The 14,304-nt window shown below is 37.9% G+C and overlaps 1 protein-coding gene across 1 annotated transcript in view; it reads right to left on the bottom strand.

The window, feature by feature from the left end:
* The window catches only part of LOC110209692 (putative E3 ubiquitin-protein ligase HERC6), a 55,462-nt gene that overhangs the window by 6,725 nt on the left and 34,433 nt on the right, over nt 1-14,304 (bottom strand). Inside the window, 8 exon segments of the mRNA XM_078148466.1 lie at nt 1,567-1,637; nt 2,504-2,564; nt 4,695-4,861; nt 6,800-6,943; nt 9,001-9,174; nt 10,854-10,964; nt 11,940-11,998; nt 12,001-12,055. Coding sequence (XP_078004592.1) covers nt 1,567-1,637; nt 2,504-2,564; nt 4,695-4,861; nt 6,800-6,943; nt 9,001-9,174; nt 10,854-10,964; nt 11,940-11,998; nt 12,001-12,055 — 842 coding nt within the window.

Here is a 14,304-nt window from a genome sequence, read left to right as displayed (position 1 = left end):
GACTGAACAACGATATATACACAACACACATCTCTTCATTATAAGCTTTTGCTTATGAGCTTGTGGGGAAAGAGGTTTCTCTAGCTAAATGTTTAATAAATGAAAAACCAGAGTTGGGGCAAAGTCGTTATCTAACTCAGTCCTCAGAAAAATGGATGAATGAATGAAGGATGAATGAAAAGCATCTATTAAGCACTTACTGTGTGCCAAGCATTGTGCTAAGGTCCTTGTCCTTAAGGCACTTATTTTCTAATTGGGGTAATAATATGTAGGGAAGTGGTAGGCAGAGAAGGGAGTTATGGTCTGGGAAGTCACAAAGATGGTCCTTAGCACAATAGAGCAGTCCATTAGCACCCCTTTCCAGAGGCAATGGTAGTGGGTACCAGTGATTTAATGATGAAAAGGAGAAAAGGAAGGTGCAGCTAGGTGGTGCAGTGGATAGAGCATCGGTCCTGAAGTCAAGAGGACCTGAGTTCAAATCCAGTCTCAGACCAAACGCTTGACACTGGCTGTGTGACCCTGGCAAGTCACTTAACCCCAATTGCTTTTTTTTAAAAAAAAAAAAAGGAGAAGAGGAGAGAGTGTTTGTGAAATACTCCACAGTGAAAAATAGCCAATGTGAAATTATAATCCTAGACTAAGGAAGTAATTATAGATTAGAAAAATATGAATTAAATATCCAAATACAATCAAATTGTGTCATTTCTGGTAGTTATACTTTATAAAGTTGCCACAAACACCAAATCAGTGAATGCTGAACCCTTGCTTCTAGGGGATGCAGGGTTAGGTTCCTGTGAGCCTCTGGTCACAAAATTTACCTTAGCACTTTCTGGAGTGACTGGCAAATTTCACACAAAGACTGGCAGATTTTCTCTTTCTTTTTCTGAGTGTACTACATTGTGTGATTCATTAACATTGAACTCATGTCCATACCATTAAAACTTATGCCTGAACAAACGTATTTTCTGGTACATGGATTTTCTCCATGAGGCACATCCTAACCTTTTTGTACTTAGGAACACCATGCTTGGTGGTCATTTTAAACAGCAAAATTACACACACACACACACACACACACACACACACACACACAGAGGAAAATGTGGCACTGAATAGCAGAAAAGGAATACTTGTTTATAGTATGAGAGTTTAAAAAAGAAAGCCTTGTTCAGCCTCAGTGGGGAAGCAGCACTTTAGGTGGCAGATTTTTCAATGCTCTGCCCGCATCTATGATGCCTATGAAAGTACTGTGAGTATGATTTTGGGGCTATAAATAAATTTTAGTGAATAGGCAAATTCACAGATATGGAACCTGCAAAGAATGAGGCTTGACCTCATAAGTTTTAGTGGGTGTATTTTAATGACTTTATATTATTACACATAGATTGTTAATGAGCCAAAAAAATTACTATTTCTTAGTCTAAAATAATAATAATAACAACAAAGGATTGGCTCACCTTTCTGGAGATAGTTAACAGAAACAATAAATTAACAGTGCTAATATATTAAGTCTCTAATGACAGATTAAAAACATTAAAAACAGGTATTTATTTCTACTATACCTACTTGTTGGTTTTGTCCACAGGTATGGAGCTCCCATTTGGAATAAGGTCAACATCTTTTTTGTCCCAGTATATCTAAAACCACAAACACATTCAGGTGACAGTATGAAGTAGTCATAGGATAAGAAGAATAAGAAACTGATAGGAATTTAATGATCATTTAATATAATCCCATTATTTTACAATAAGGAAAATTTTACAATTTTGCAATAAGGAAATAGCTTCAGAAAGATTAAGAGATATGCTCAGAGTCACCCAGGTAGCAAGTTGTAGTGTAAGATATTAAACTGAGAATAGGAAGAGACTTTAGAGATAATTTTGTCATAAAATCATAATTTAGAGCTGGAAGGAACCTTAGAGGTCAACTCATCTAATACTCTCATTTTACAGATGAAGAAACTGAGGCTAAGAGAGATGAAATGACTTGTCCAAGGTCACACAACTAATAAGCATCAAAGGCAAGATTCCAGCTCATCACCTTTGATTCCATATGCAATGGTTTTTCCTATTATATAGCATTTCCTCTTTTTCAGGCAGCCCCCTGCACTTAAGTGATTTCCACTTAGGTCTTTGGACTCCCAAATCAGTGCCATTCCCTCAGTATAACACTATATCCATAACTATCTCCCATCCTTTATGCATAGGAATTTTTCTTAGAGAATATCCCCTAATTGACAGCTAAATGAGCCAATTTGTTTAAAATAAATATAAATGTAAAAAATTTCCAACTCAGTCATTCTTGGATAATGCTGACTGCAAAATATACTTTTAAAACCTGAATTATCAATTTGTGCTTCATTTTCTATTATGTAGACATATCTCCTACCAAATAAGAAATAAAAACTGGCTTATTGTAGAAGGTAGCATTTCAGTAAGGGCCATTGTGACGGGTGGACATATGTTAAAAGTCCATCTATATACTATTTTTCAGTAGTACTCACAGAAAAACGTATGTCAAATTCTTCTATGTCAGCATTTTCATCTAGAAGTAACTTCAAATTGCTGAAGGAAAGATAATTTTAAAAGTTTAAAAAGCAAAAGAGTGTCTATGTGAAGTAAATCATACCAGTATGGGGTAGTGGGCAGAACATTAGTGTATTTGTAGTATGACTCTCATCCCAGATCTGCTATTATCTGACTGTTATTTAACCTCTCTGGTCCTCAGTTAGCTCATCTGTAAAAAGAAGAGGTTGCGCTAGATTCCCTTGAGTCCCTTCTGGCTCTAAAACCTCATAATTCCCATTAGAGCTTGAGCCTCTTGCAACCAGAGTTCTAACCTCTTTACTATATTGCAACTATTTTCTCAATGCTAATTCTGATGACTTTTCATCAGTCCTCATTTTTCCCAACTTTTCTGATACTTTTTAAAGTATTGGCCACTCCATTCTTCTGGATAATTTCCCTTAGCCTCAATAATCTTCTTTGTAATTCTCCTACCTGTCTGTTACTCCTTTTCCACCTTCTTTGCTTGATTTCATCTATCTCCTGACTCCTAAATATGGGTGTCAGAGGTTCAGAGATACAGAGCTAGAAGGGACTTCAGATCATAAGTTTAGACCTGGAAAGGACTCGTCTTGTCTCAGCTTGCTGCACTACTTTACTTCTCCACTATAACTCTTCTTCTTCTTCTTCTTCTTCTTCTTCTTCTTCTTCTTCTTCTTCTTCTTCTTCTTCTTCTTCTTCTTCTTCTTCTTCTTCTTCTTCTTCTTCTTCTTCTTCTTCTTCTTCTTCCTCTTCTTCTTCTTCTTCCTCTTCGTCTTCTTCTTCTCCTCTTCCTCCTCCTCCTCCTCCTCCTCTTCTCCTCGTCCTCCTCCTCCTCCTCTTCTCCTCCTCCTCTTCTCCTCCTCTTCTCTCCTCCTCTTCCTCCTCCTCCTCCTCTTCCTCCTCCTCCTCCTCTTCTCTCCTCCTCCTCCTCCTCCTCCTCCTCCTCCTCCTCTCCTCTCTCTCCTCTTCTCCTCTCCTCCTCTCCTCCTCCTCTTCTCCTCCTCCTCCTCCTCCTCCTCCTCCTCTTCTCCTCCTCCTCCTCCTCCTCCTCCTCTTCTCCTCCTCCTCCTCTTCCTCCTCCTCTTCCTCCTCCTCCTCCTCCTCCTCCTCCTTCTTCTGGCAATTGGGATTAAGTGACTTGCCCAAGGTCATACAGCTAGTAAGTGTGAAGCATTTGGTCTGAGGCCAGAATTGAACTCAGGTCCTCCTGACTTCAGGGCTGGTGCTCTATCCCTCCACTGCACCACCTAGCTGCCCTGCACTATGCTTCTTAATGGACAAACTTCATCATCCTGCAGAATCTCTCAGTATTCTGCCCCATTCCTACCCCTCTCCTTCCAAGTGGAGAGTGCGACTATGGACTCCAAAACCTCCATTTAAAAAGTGAACTCAGCCCTGAAATTCCATTTCTCACCCGGCTGCACTGCTTTGGGACTTCTTTGAATTCGCCATGCCCCTCCGTTGGGTATATTGTGAACTTTCCCTGGTATCGCTCCCACTTTTTAGCTTCCTTTTGTGTGCTGTCTTCCTCCCTTAGGTGAAGTTCCTTGGAGGTGGGACAATCTTTTTTTGTGTTTCTATTCCCAGCGCTTAACACAGTGCCCGGCAGATGGTAGGAGCTTAATTGTTTTTTATTGACTGTTTATTGACTTCAGATATCACCTAGTACAGAAGTTTCATCTCTCTTTGATTCGATTCCCCCAACTTCAAGAGGACCCCGTCCCCCACCTTCTTGCATCCCAGAAAGAAAGGATATCAAAGTCCGATTGTCCCAGAGTTGTGAATTGCCTTGGCAATTGGTATTCCCTGCACACACACCTTACTACTGTTGCACTTTAAGTGTGTATATTTGTGGGAAAGTATGTCCTTGTTTGGGAGAAAATACTTTGTAAGTAACTACTGTTCTTGCTATGTCATTTGAGTAAATATCTTTGCCAAAGAACTGTATCTACTCTACTAGCTGATTGTTAAAGGGTAACACACCAGTAGGGGCTCGTAAGCTATAGTGTCAGAAGGATAGACACCTACACAATCTTGAAAAGATCAGTAGCCACCCTTCTGGGAACCTACCTTGACATTGCAAGTCCAAGTTGGAGGAATAAGTTGAGAGGGGGTGTTATACGGGAATAGATAACTAAACTTACTTACTTGCCCAATTCAGGACTCAGCTCTTGCAAATCTTCCAGGGATGGTTTTTGATCCAAAAGTTTCTTATAGAGAGCTAGTGGAAAAGGAAGGTTGGCTACATTGCAACTGACTATGGAGAGGCCACATAGTACTCCAAAGAGAAAATACCTTTTCTTGGTGAATTTAGGCTGAAAGAAAAAAGAAAGGGGGAGGATTTATGAACATTTAAAATTGGTTTTACACTGCTTTTTTAAAATATTATTACACATATTTAATTTAGGTTAGATTGTTTAAGATTAAGTTACAAATTACAATAAAAGATCAAATTACAAATTACAATAAAAATGGGTTTGAGGCAAAGTGATTATTTGTGGTTATATTCAAACACAAAAATATTTTCAAATATGGTGAAACGTTTCTAGTTCAAGGAATACTGTTGATGGCACAGAGCAATTGTTCATTTTACTTACAAAAAACCAAAATTAAGCCAAAAACATATTCCAACTAAAATGTTCATAACTAACATTGATTTTTCCTTCAAATTTACAGCATACATATGAGAAAAGAGGACTAGTTCAATCTTGGGCTTCATTAAGATCTTATGTGAAATACTGTGATCAATTCTGGGTGCTGCAAGTTAAGAAAGACATTGCCAAGTTGGAGAATGTCTAGAGGTGGTCAGTCAGGAGGGTGAAGGGCCTCAAGTTCAGGTTTTGTGACGATCAGTTCAAGAAACTGCACATTTGGCCTGGAGAAAACAAGAGTTGGGGGTGGAGGTGTGGGGTGAAACATGATTGTTATCTTTAAGTGTTTGAAAGGATATCCTGTGGAGGAGAGACTAACCTGGCTTCATTTGGCCTCAGAGGGCAGAACTGAGAGCAGTTCTGGGTGGAAATGTCAAAGAGGCAAATTTAGGTTTGAGGTCAGACAAAACTTCCTAATAATCAGAGCTGTCCAAAAGAGGAATGGGTTGCCTCAACAGTTGGTAGGCTCTCTCTTTTAGAGGTCTTTAAGCAAAAGCTAGACAACCACATGTGACATGTATTATAGTGGGGATTCCTTTCATATGTAGGTTAGTCTCTTCTCAGATTCTGTGATTCCATGATTTCTTTTTCTTTTCTTTTTGTGAGGCAATTGGGGTTAAGTGACTTGCCTAGAGTCACACAGCTAGTAAGTGTCAAGTGATCAAGTGTCTGAGGCCAGATCTGAACTCAGGTCTTCCTGATTCCAGAGCAGGTACTCTATCCACTTAGCCACCTAGCCCCCACTATGATTTCTTTTGGGAAACAAAACTGGGATAAAGTCATGTTATTAATAGGAAAGGGGGCAAATGAATATTTAACTATATATACTAGGAACAAAAGAAATGTATATGTATCTGTTTATGTGTACACATACATACACATGTATTTTGTGTATATACATAAGTGTGTTGTACACACATGTATACATACATGTGTGTGTACATGTGTATGTGTATATATTTTATATGTATATTTTATTTTTATATATATATTTTTTTAATTATATATATATATTTTTATTTATATATATGTATATATATATACATATGTGTATATATATATATACATATGTGTATATATATACATATATGTATATATATATATATATATATATATATATATATATATATATATATATATATATATATATAATAAATTTCAGTTCTCCCATTGGGACAGCCCCAAGGAGAAAAGATTTAGTTGCACAACCTGGGGAACATGTGACTTATGTCAGGTCAGCTTTATACCGAGGGTCATTGTGCCCACAAAGTAGAGCTGTGTTTAGAAAGAAAACTATGGATCAGATAAGTTGATTTCTACTATTTGTTTTGGGAACAGTGGAATAAAAAAGGAGGAAAGGAGAAAGTTACTTCTAACTCTGGCCAATCTCTCACTCAATTTCTGCAGCAATTAGACCAGAAAAGAAATGTTGTGTTCTCCCTCTCCAAACACACACACACGTTAATAAATTAATAAGTGGCAATAGAACTTACTAGCAAGTCAGAACAGCTAGATATCAGTATAAATGAATGTTAAATAATATGATTTGTGGGTCAATGCTTTCTCTCCTGAAATCCCAGAAACAAAGAAATTAAGACTTACATTGGCAGGAAACCACATAAGGGAAGACTTTTCAGTATACATAAACATCTCATACTCTGGTTGGGTCATCTCCTTAAACACACAATGGAAAAATTCTTTCCTGACTCCTCCACATTCAGGAAAAGTTTCTCCAGTTATTGAGATCTAAGGAAAGAAAATGATTAGACATACCTTCAAGTTCATAAATGACTTGGGCCTCTTGCAGTATTCTTTAGCATCAAACACATTAAGTCTTAATATAAATGAATGCCTACCCTTGTGTAGTTCAATATTCACTTTGCTTGAACAAGATTATAATGAGACAACTGAAGCAGAGAATTGGAAAAGTGCTTTATTACAGTATGTATTTTTGGTTTTTTGTGAAGCTTCAACTTCACCTGTTCCATCTGTATATAAATTATCAATGATGATCAGGAAATAATGTTACCAAATGAATCTCTTCATAACAAAAGTAACAGCATCATCTTGATCCATGTTTCCCCAAGTGAAGGAGATATTATAGAATTATCCCTGAATTTAAATTTTCCAATACATTCTGAACTCTCAAATAGAAATCACTCTTGTGACTATACTTAAAAATAATTGAATGCCATGGAGTGCTAAATAAATTGTAGACTTCGATTAATAATCTGCTTTTCAGATTTCATAAGTCAGAGTACAAATATAATGTTAAATAAGAATGCATGAAACATGTAGGTGCATAATCTAATAAGTTATGTTTTGATACTCTGACTGCAGCTGCATAGGCTAGGTTTCTAATAAGTCAGAATGGACAGATAATTCCACAAAATAATATCCTCCATGGAAAATTCTCTTCTTCCTTTTTCTCATGGAATTTGGGGAATATCACCTGTATATCTGTATCTTGCTTTATAGAATGTAAGCTCCTTGAGGGCAGGGACTATTTAGTTTTTGCCTCTTAACCCTCATTATCTAGCATAGTGCTTGTCATGTCAGTCATTTATTCATTCAACCCATTAAGAAGCATTTATTAATGGTTAAGCTCTGGAGATACAAAGAAAGGTAAAAATACGGTTTCTGCCCATTTGGAGATCACATTCTAATGGGAGAGATAACACAGAACTAGCTATGTACATCTAACTTCAGGAAAGTAATCCTGGAAAGTAATTTTAGAGGGATGGAACTTGAGGAAAGGCATCCTGAAAAAGATAGGATCTGAGCTGGATCTTGAAGGAAGTTAAGAGGCAAATGTGAAGTGGGGAGTATTCCAGGCTTGGGGGAACCACAAGAAAAAAGATACTCAGCTGGGAGATGCGTAAGGGACATCAAGAAGCAGTGTAGCAGAAATGCTGATTGGCGTCCTTTATTCTCGAAGAGGGACGAAATGGCGTCACTATGTTGGGTCAAGGTACGGCGTGTCTGACTATGGTGGATCAGAGGTATAGAATGACAGTGGTAATGGTAAGACCAGCTGAGGGGATTTTTTTTAAGAATGAGGGGTAAGTATTGGTCTGTTCACAGGCAGCAGGGACTCCTGGCGGGGGTGGAGGGTCATCTGTGAGGACCCTAGGGAAAGACTGGAAGATTAGGAAGACAGGGAAGACTGAAGACTGGAGAATTAATGGGAATTACAGCATAGTATATGTTTAATCAATGCTTGCTATTGATTTATGGATATCCTCATGACCGTTCTTACTTGGCTTTAGGTATTACAAGAGCACGAGGTGGTAAGGACACCCTCCCTCCAGTGGCTAAGGTCAAATTGTTTGGGGCTTTATAAACAATCGCTCCCATGGTTATATTCAGAATAAGCAGAGAAGCAGCCAAGTCAGCATACAGCACTAAAGCTATATGCTGCACAAAACAAGCTCAGAGTCCATCTGCCCTAGAACAAAAGGAACCCTCTCAATCTTGCCCAATCCTGATCTATAATCCTGGCATCCTGTTTAATGCCTTATTCAGGACTATGCCAGATTTAAGCAGACAGTGAAGTAAAAGACTAAAATCAGGCTTTGCTCACAGGGTAGAAATGGGGCAAATTGTTATTAGAGTATCTTAAATAGGCACACCTAGTCATAGTTGTCACCTGAAACTCTGAGAGCAACTGAAGAATGAGGAAAACCTCAAGACTGAGAATCTGCAAGGGAAAGAATAAGGGGAAGAGATGGCTTCTGAGAATGCCAAGATAAACCGTACTATCTAGATATTTTCCAGGTAGAAGGTGAAAAGGTACACTTTACCAATAATTCCTTCTTAAGGTCGTTGTCCACAACTTGGCTTAATTGACACAGGGTATCCTCAACCAGGTGACTCCGTCTGACTTGGAGAGGAAGATAAGCTGTCTTGACTAATCCACATAGTTGGTATGGCATAAGACTTTCAAAGTCATGCAATGGAGGTAAAGGTAGGAAAGCCTAGAGAAAAAATAGATATTTCCCTTCATTTTTCCTTTTCTCAATTACAACTCTCAGTGAGGGCTTCAACATTGCAATGAATTGGTTTAATTTATTGGCAAGTCACCTATCTTTCTGGAGCCTCAGTTTCCTCATCTGTAAAATAAGGGACTAGACTAGATGGACTCAAAAATACCTTTCATCTCTAAATCATTGATTTTGTATTTTACATTTATTACGGTCATGGGTACTCTGTTCCCAACCACTTAAGAGAAAGCAAGATGGAACATATTATTCTGTATTTATTGTTGAATATCAAAATAGCACATGGAAAAATTGGTATACAGTAAAAATCTGAGATCATTCTACCCTGGTGGCTGTCTAAGGGTTATCTTGGGCCCCTTGGTGTTAGTAAACAAGATTAGCCAGGTAAAATCTGAGTACTCAAGTGCCTGGTAATTATTTTTAGTTATTTTCAAAATGTCCTAAGATTCTAAAAACTTCTAGTTCCTCTTTATGAAAATTTGGTTGTAAGCTCAGTATGTAAGTGACACACCAAAAAAAAATATCCTTTTATTTCCATATTGCTGATTTTTCTTCCATAAATTCCCTTATTGTAACAAAAATAGCAAAAAGATAAAGAAGTGAATCATTTTCTGTTAAGACAGGTTTTCTAAGGGGCAGCTAGGTGGTGCAGTGAATAAAGCTCCAGCCTTGGAGTCAGACACTTACTAGCTGTGTGACCCTGGGCAAGTCATTTAACCCCATTGCCTCATGAAAAAAAAAAAGAGAGAGAGAGAGTTTTCTAGACATCATAGTACTAGAGATATAATTTGGTTTGAAGGTATAGTAAGAGTAATATCCTAAGGCCCTATTCCATGGAAGCTAGGCTAGTTTTTTATTCAAAGGCACACAATTCCAAAAGCTTATTTGGACTTCCGGCCACAAAAGGTGCCTGAATAGAAGGTAGGTCGCACAGCTTCCCTGTTCTTACTCCAGCAAAATCCTCATTTTCACACCAGATTAAATGATGATCAAGAAATCCAGTGAGAAACCACAGGAAATCCATCATCCAGCCAAGAAATACACAAAAGGTCAGCCAGAAACCCATGGAAACCTGAAAGGGGGCCCCTTTAGCAAAGCAAATACCAGTATGACTATGAAGGGGAGACATATAGCTTGTAAGGTTCTACGTCCTGCAGTGGCAAGACCAGAGGGCTCCCCTGAGAAAGCCCCAGCATGGAGACCTGGGAAGCCTTAGGGAGCAGCAGCACAGCAGAAAGCACCAGTGTACTGCAGTGATCAGGCCGTCCCAGGTAAAAGGCTTCTAAAGGAAATTCACGAGCCCCTTTAAGGAGTCAACTTTCAAACACGCCTGTGATAGGACAGACATACCAATTAGTCCTTCCAAAAAATTCAACTTGATTTCATTTTCAGTTGACATCTGTCACTGCTAAGCAATGCACCGATTCTTTTCCATCCATGTGCAAGAATGTGAATTGTGTTTATACGAATATTCTTATTTCTGCTCTCCTCTCTTGGGTACTAATTAGTCTAACTTGTCTTCTTTAACATATAAACTTAAGATTCATGCTTTGAATATTCTATAATTATCTATCCAGCCTAGAATACTGGTATGAACGGCAGACATTTGGGAAATACTTTTTGGTGATGACAGTGAAGAAAATGGGCATACATACCTGCTTATTTAAAACTGAATTTGCATTCAACATTTTAATTTTGGAAGGCAGATTAAAGATGAAAGGGAAGTGTGAAAATATGACAGGACTGTTGGCTTCATCTGAAGACTCCTATAATTAAAGAGAAATTATAGTATTTATGAGCATTTGAAAAAAAAAACAGAAAAGCCCCACTCCATTATCCTACCTTAATCTCTCCCCTAGATCTTTTGGGGCTATCTTCTAAGTCAGGGGTTCTTAACCCAAGGCCCGTGTATTTGTTTTATACTATACTTTAAGGTAACTGGTTTACTTTGTAATCCTAAGTAATGTATTTTATGCATTTAAAATGAACTATAAAAGACATGTGAAGAAGGATACTCTCTGAATCCAGAGAAAGAATTGATAAATAGATGTATAGAATAATTTTATATTTATATACATACATGTGTATGTATACATTTGTATACACACATACATCTCTATTTGTGTCTAATGGTAGCCATCTCTAGGGCAGGGGAGGACAGGAAAAAAAGATTAAAAAAAGAAAAAATAGAAATGTATATGATAACTTTATTATATATTTAAAAGAAATAGCAAGTTATACAGAACAGATTTGCAGTTTCATGTATAATCATCTTTTTTATGATACTATGTTATGGAGATGCTTGTTTTATCTCATAAATAAAAAATGAATAAATAAAAATAAAATAAAAACATTCTGAGAAGTCCAAAGGCTTCACTGGAAGTTCAAAGGGGTTTATGATGCAAAAATGGTTAAGAATCCCTGTTCTGAGTACTTCCAAAACCTGGAAGTATTTGTTAGAAGATGGTCAGTAATTCTCAGAAAGTATATAAAAGGCACACAAACTACATCTTTTTAATGTACAACATATTTATTGATTCAATAATGAACCCAAGAAATGTTGAAACCTTGGTTTATGAAAGCCAAGAATTGAATAGCGTAAGAGAATAATTATAATTTTAAAAGTTCAGATCCATAGAGTAATGGGAGCTATTGTTGTCATTTACCCAAGAACCTGACTTCTAAGTATGAGCTGGGGAGCCAGGCTAAAGGAGATGTTACCCTGGATATGACATACTCACAGGATGCATTTTGGAAAAATACCATCTTCTTAGGTCTTGATAAAAATTGAGCCATCGCAGAGTTCACTGATGTAGAATGTACTCTCCGGAACTTTATATTTAGCCTTCTTGTTTGTCTTAAATAAAACATGTTTAACTATGAGTGTACTTTTATATCAATAAACAGTATGGATATTACTTAATCAGGCTAAAGGCCAACCAATTAGGTTTATTTTTCAATTTCATCATGTTTTCGATGGTTCCTGATGTTCTTTCATCCCATTCATTCATCCCTTCTCCCTTCCCTAATCAGTCATCGCTTACAACAAAGATTTAAAGAGGGGGGAAAGTCCAATTCAGTGAAATTAACCAAACGTGAACCTTTATGACAGTACCATTCAGCTTCACACACTCTTCCTACTCCACAGCACTTATAGCACTTTCCGGGTCATCTCCTGGAAGTGTGGATTCAGACTTGTCTCCTGCAGTTTTCTGTTCACTTACACCTATTTTGCTGGGTCATAGATGTAGACCCACAAGAGAACTCAAAGGTCATCTAGTTCTCTCATTTTTAAAGATGAGGAAACTGAGAATCAGAGGTTTGAAAAGAGGTGTCCAAGTTCATATAGACAGGAAATGGTCCACAAAATTCGAATTCAGATCCTCTGGTTTCAAATCTAATACTCTTTCTGTGGCACCATATTGCCCCATAGATCTGTGTGGTACAGATTCCATAGCAGAGTTTTAAAATTTATTTTATCTTATTTGCCATAGTGAAGAGTCTGAAACTACCAGGTATAATTTCTAGACTACCTTCTGGTATGGTTCCAATATGAACTCGCATTCTAGCCAGAACTATAACTAGGAACTCCAGCCCCTGGTGTAAATTCAGTAGTGGAAGAAGAAGAAAAAGGATAAATAATACAACTGTCCTTTGACTAGGTCCTTCTCCCATTCTCTAAAGCAGAGGTACAGAAGATCATAAGTACAAAGCCTAAAAATACCTTAAAGGCCACCCACCCTTTATAATATTTAAGTGCATATAAATATTATAACCCACCTAATTTTATAAATGAAGAAATTGAAATCCAAAGAATTTAACTAACTTGCCCAATGTCACAAAGGTAGTAAATGACAGAGGTCAGATTGGAACCCATTTCTTATAGTCCTAAATTAAGGAAATAAGCATTTATTGAGCATTTACCATGTACCAGGCATTCTGCGAAGAACTGGAAATACAAAAAAAAAAAAGACAAAAACCAAGAGCTTACATTCTAATAGAGACAACATGGTAACAGGCAAGCAAACAAAATATATGCAGGGTGAATTGGAAGTAATCTTAGAGGCAAGGGACTAGCATTGAGAGAAACAGGGAAAGACCTCTTGCAAAAGGTGGGATAATAGCTGAGACTTGAAGGAAGCTAGGAAAGTCAGGAGAGAGGGATGAGGAGGGAGATAAACCAAGGAATAGGGTTCAGTTGGTCCAAAGGTGTGGAGTTGGGAGATGGATAATTCTCCACCCTTTCTCAAGGAGTTTAGCACTTGGTTTACAATCTTCCTCACTACTCCAATTCTGCCCTCATGTTTGGAGACTTCAATAAACGCACTGATGTTTCTCCAGTGTGGGAGAGTTGGGAAATGTGCAAGAATCAGCAAGGAGGCTGCATCATAGAGAATGTGGAGGTACGTAAAGTACAAGAAGCCTGAAAAGGTGGGAAGGGGCCAGATTGGGAAGATTTTTTAAAGTCAAACAGAGGAGTTTATATTTGATCTTGGAAGTAGTGAGGAGCCATTGGAGTTTAGTAAGTAGGAGGTGACATGTTCAGACCCATGTTTTAGGAAAATCAATTTTAATAGTATTTTATTTTTTCCAATTACATGTAAAAGCATTTTAAACATTCATTTTTTTATATAAAATTTTGAGTTCCAAATTTTCTCCTTCCCTCACTCCCTCCCTCCCTTTCCCTCTCCCCAAGACGGCAAGCAATTTGCTACATGTGCATTCATGTAAAATGCATTTCCATATTAGTAGGACGATCAGTTTCACAATTGAATGGAAAATGGACTGGAGTGGGGAGAGATTTGAGGCAGAGAGACAACCAGCAGGCTATGGCAGTAGTGTCAGGTGGGAGGTGATGAGGACCTGCACTAGTGTGAAGGTGGTGTCAGAGGAAAGAAGGAGGTATATATGAGAGATGTTTGGGAGATAGACAGTATTTGGCAGCAGACTTGGTAGGACATAAGAGGGAGTGAGAGAGAACTAGGAATTGAGGGTAACCTAAAGGTTGTGAGCCTGTGTTAATGGGAGGATGGTGGTGCCCTTGCCTGTAATTCTCCATTCTCACTCTCCATTCTCTCTCTCTCTCTCTCTCTCTCTCTCTCTCTC

The sequence above is a fragment of the Phascolarctos cinereus genome, unplaced genomic scaffold (genome assembly GCF_003287225.1).
Source record: "Phascolarctos cinereus isolate Bilbo 61053 unplaced genomic scaffold, phaCin_HiC Scaffold_9;HRSCAF=440, whole genome shotgun sequence".
Lineage (NCBI taxonomy): Eukaryota > Metazoa > Chordata > Mammalia > Diprotodontia > Phascolarctidae > Phascolarctos > Phascolarctos cinereus.
This window is presented reverse-complemented; position numbering and strand designations above follow the sequence as displayed.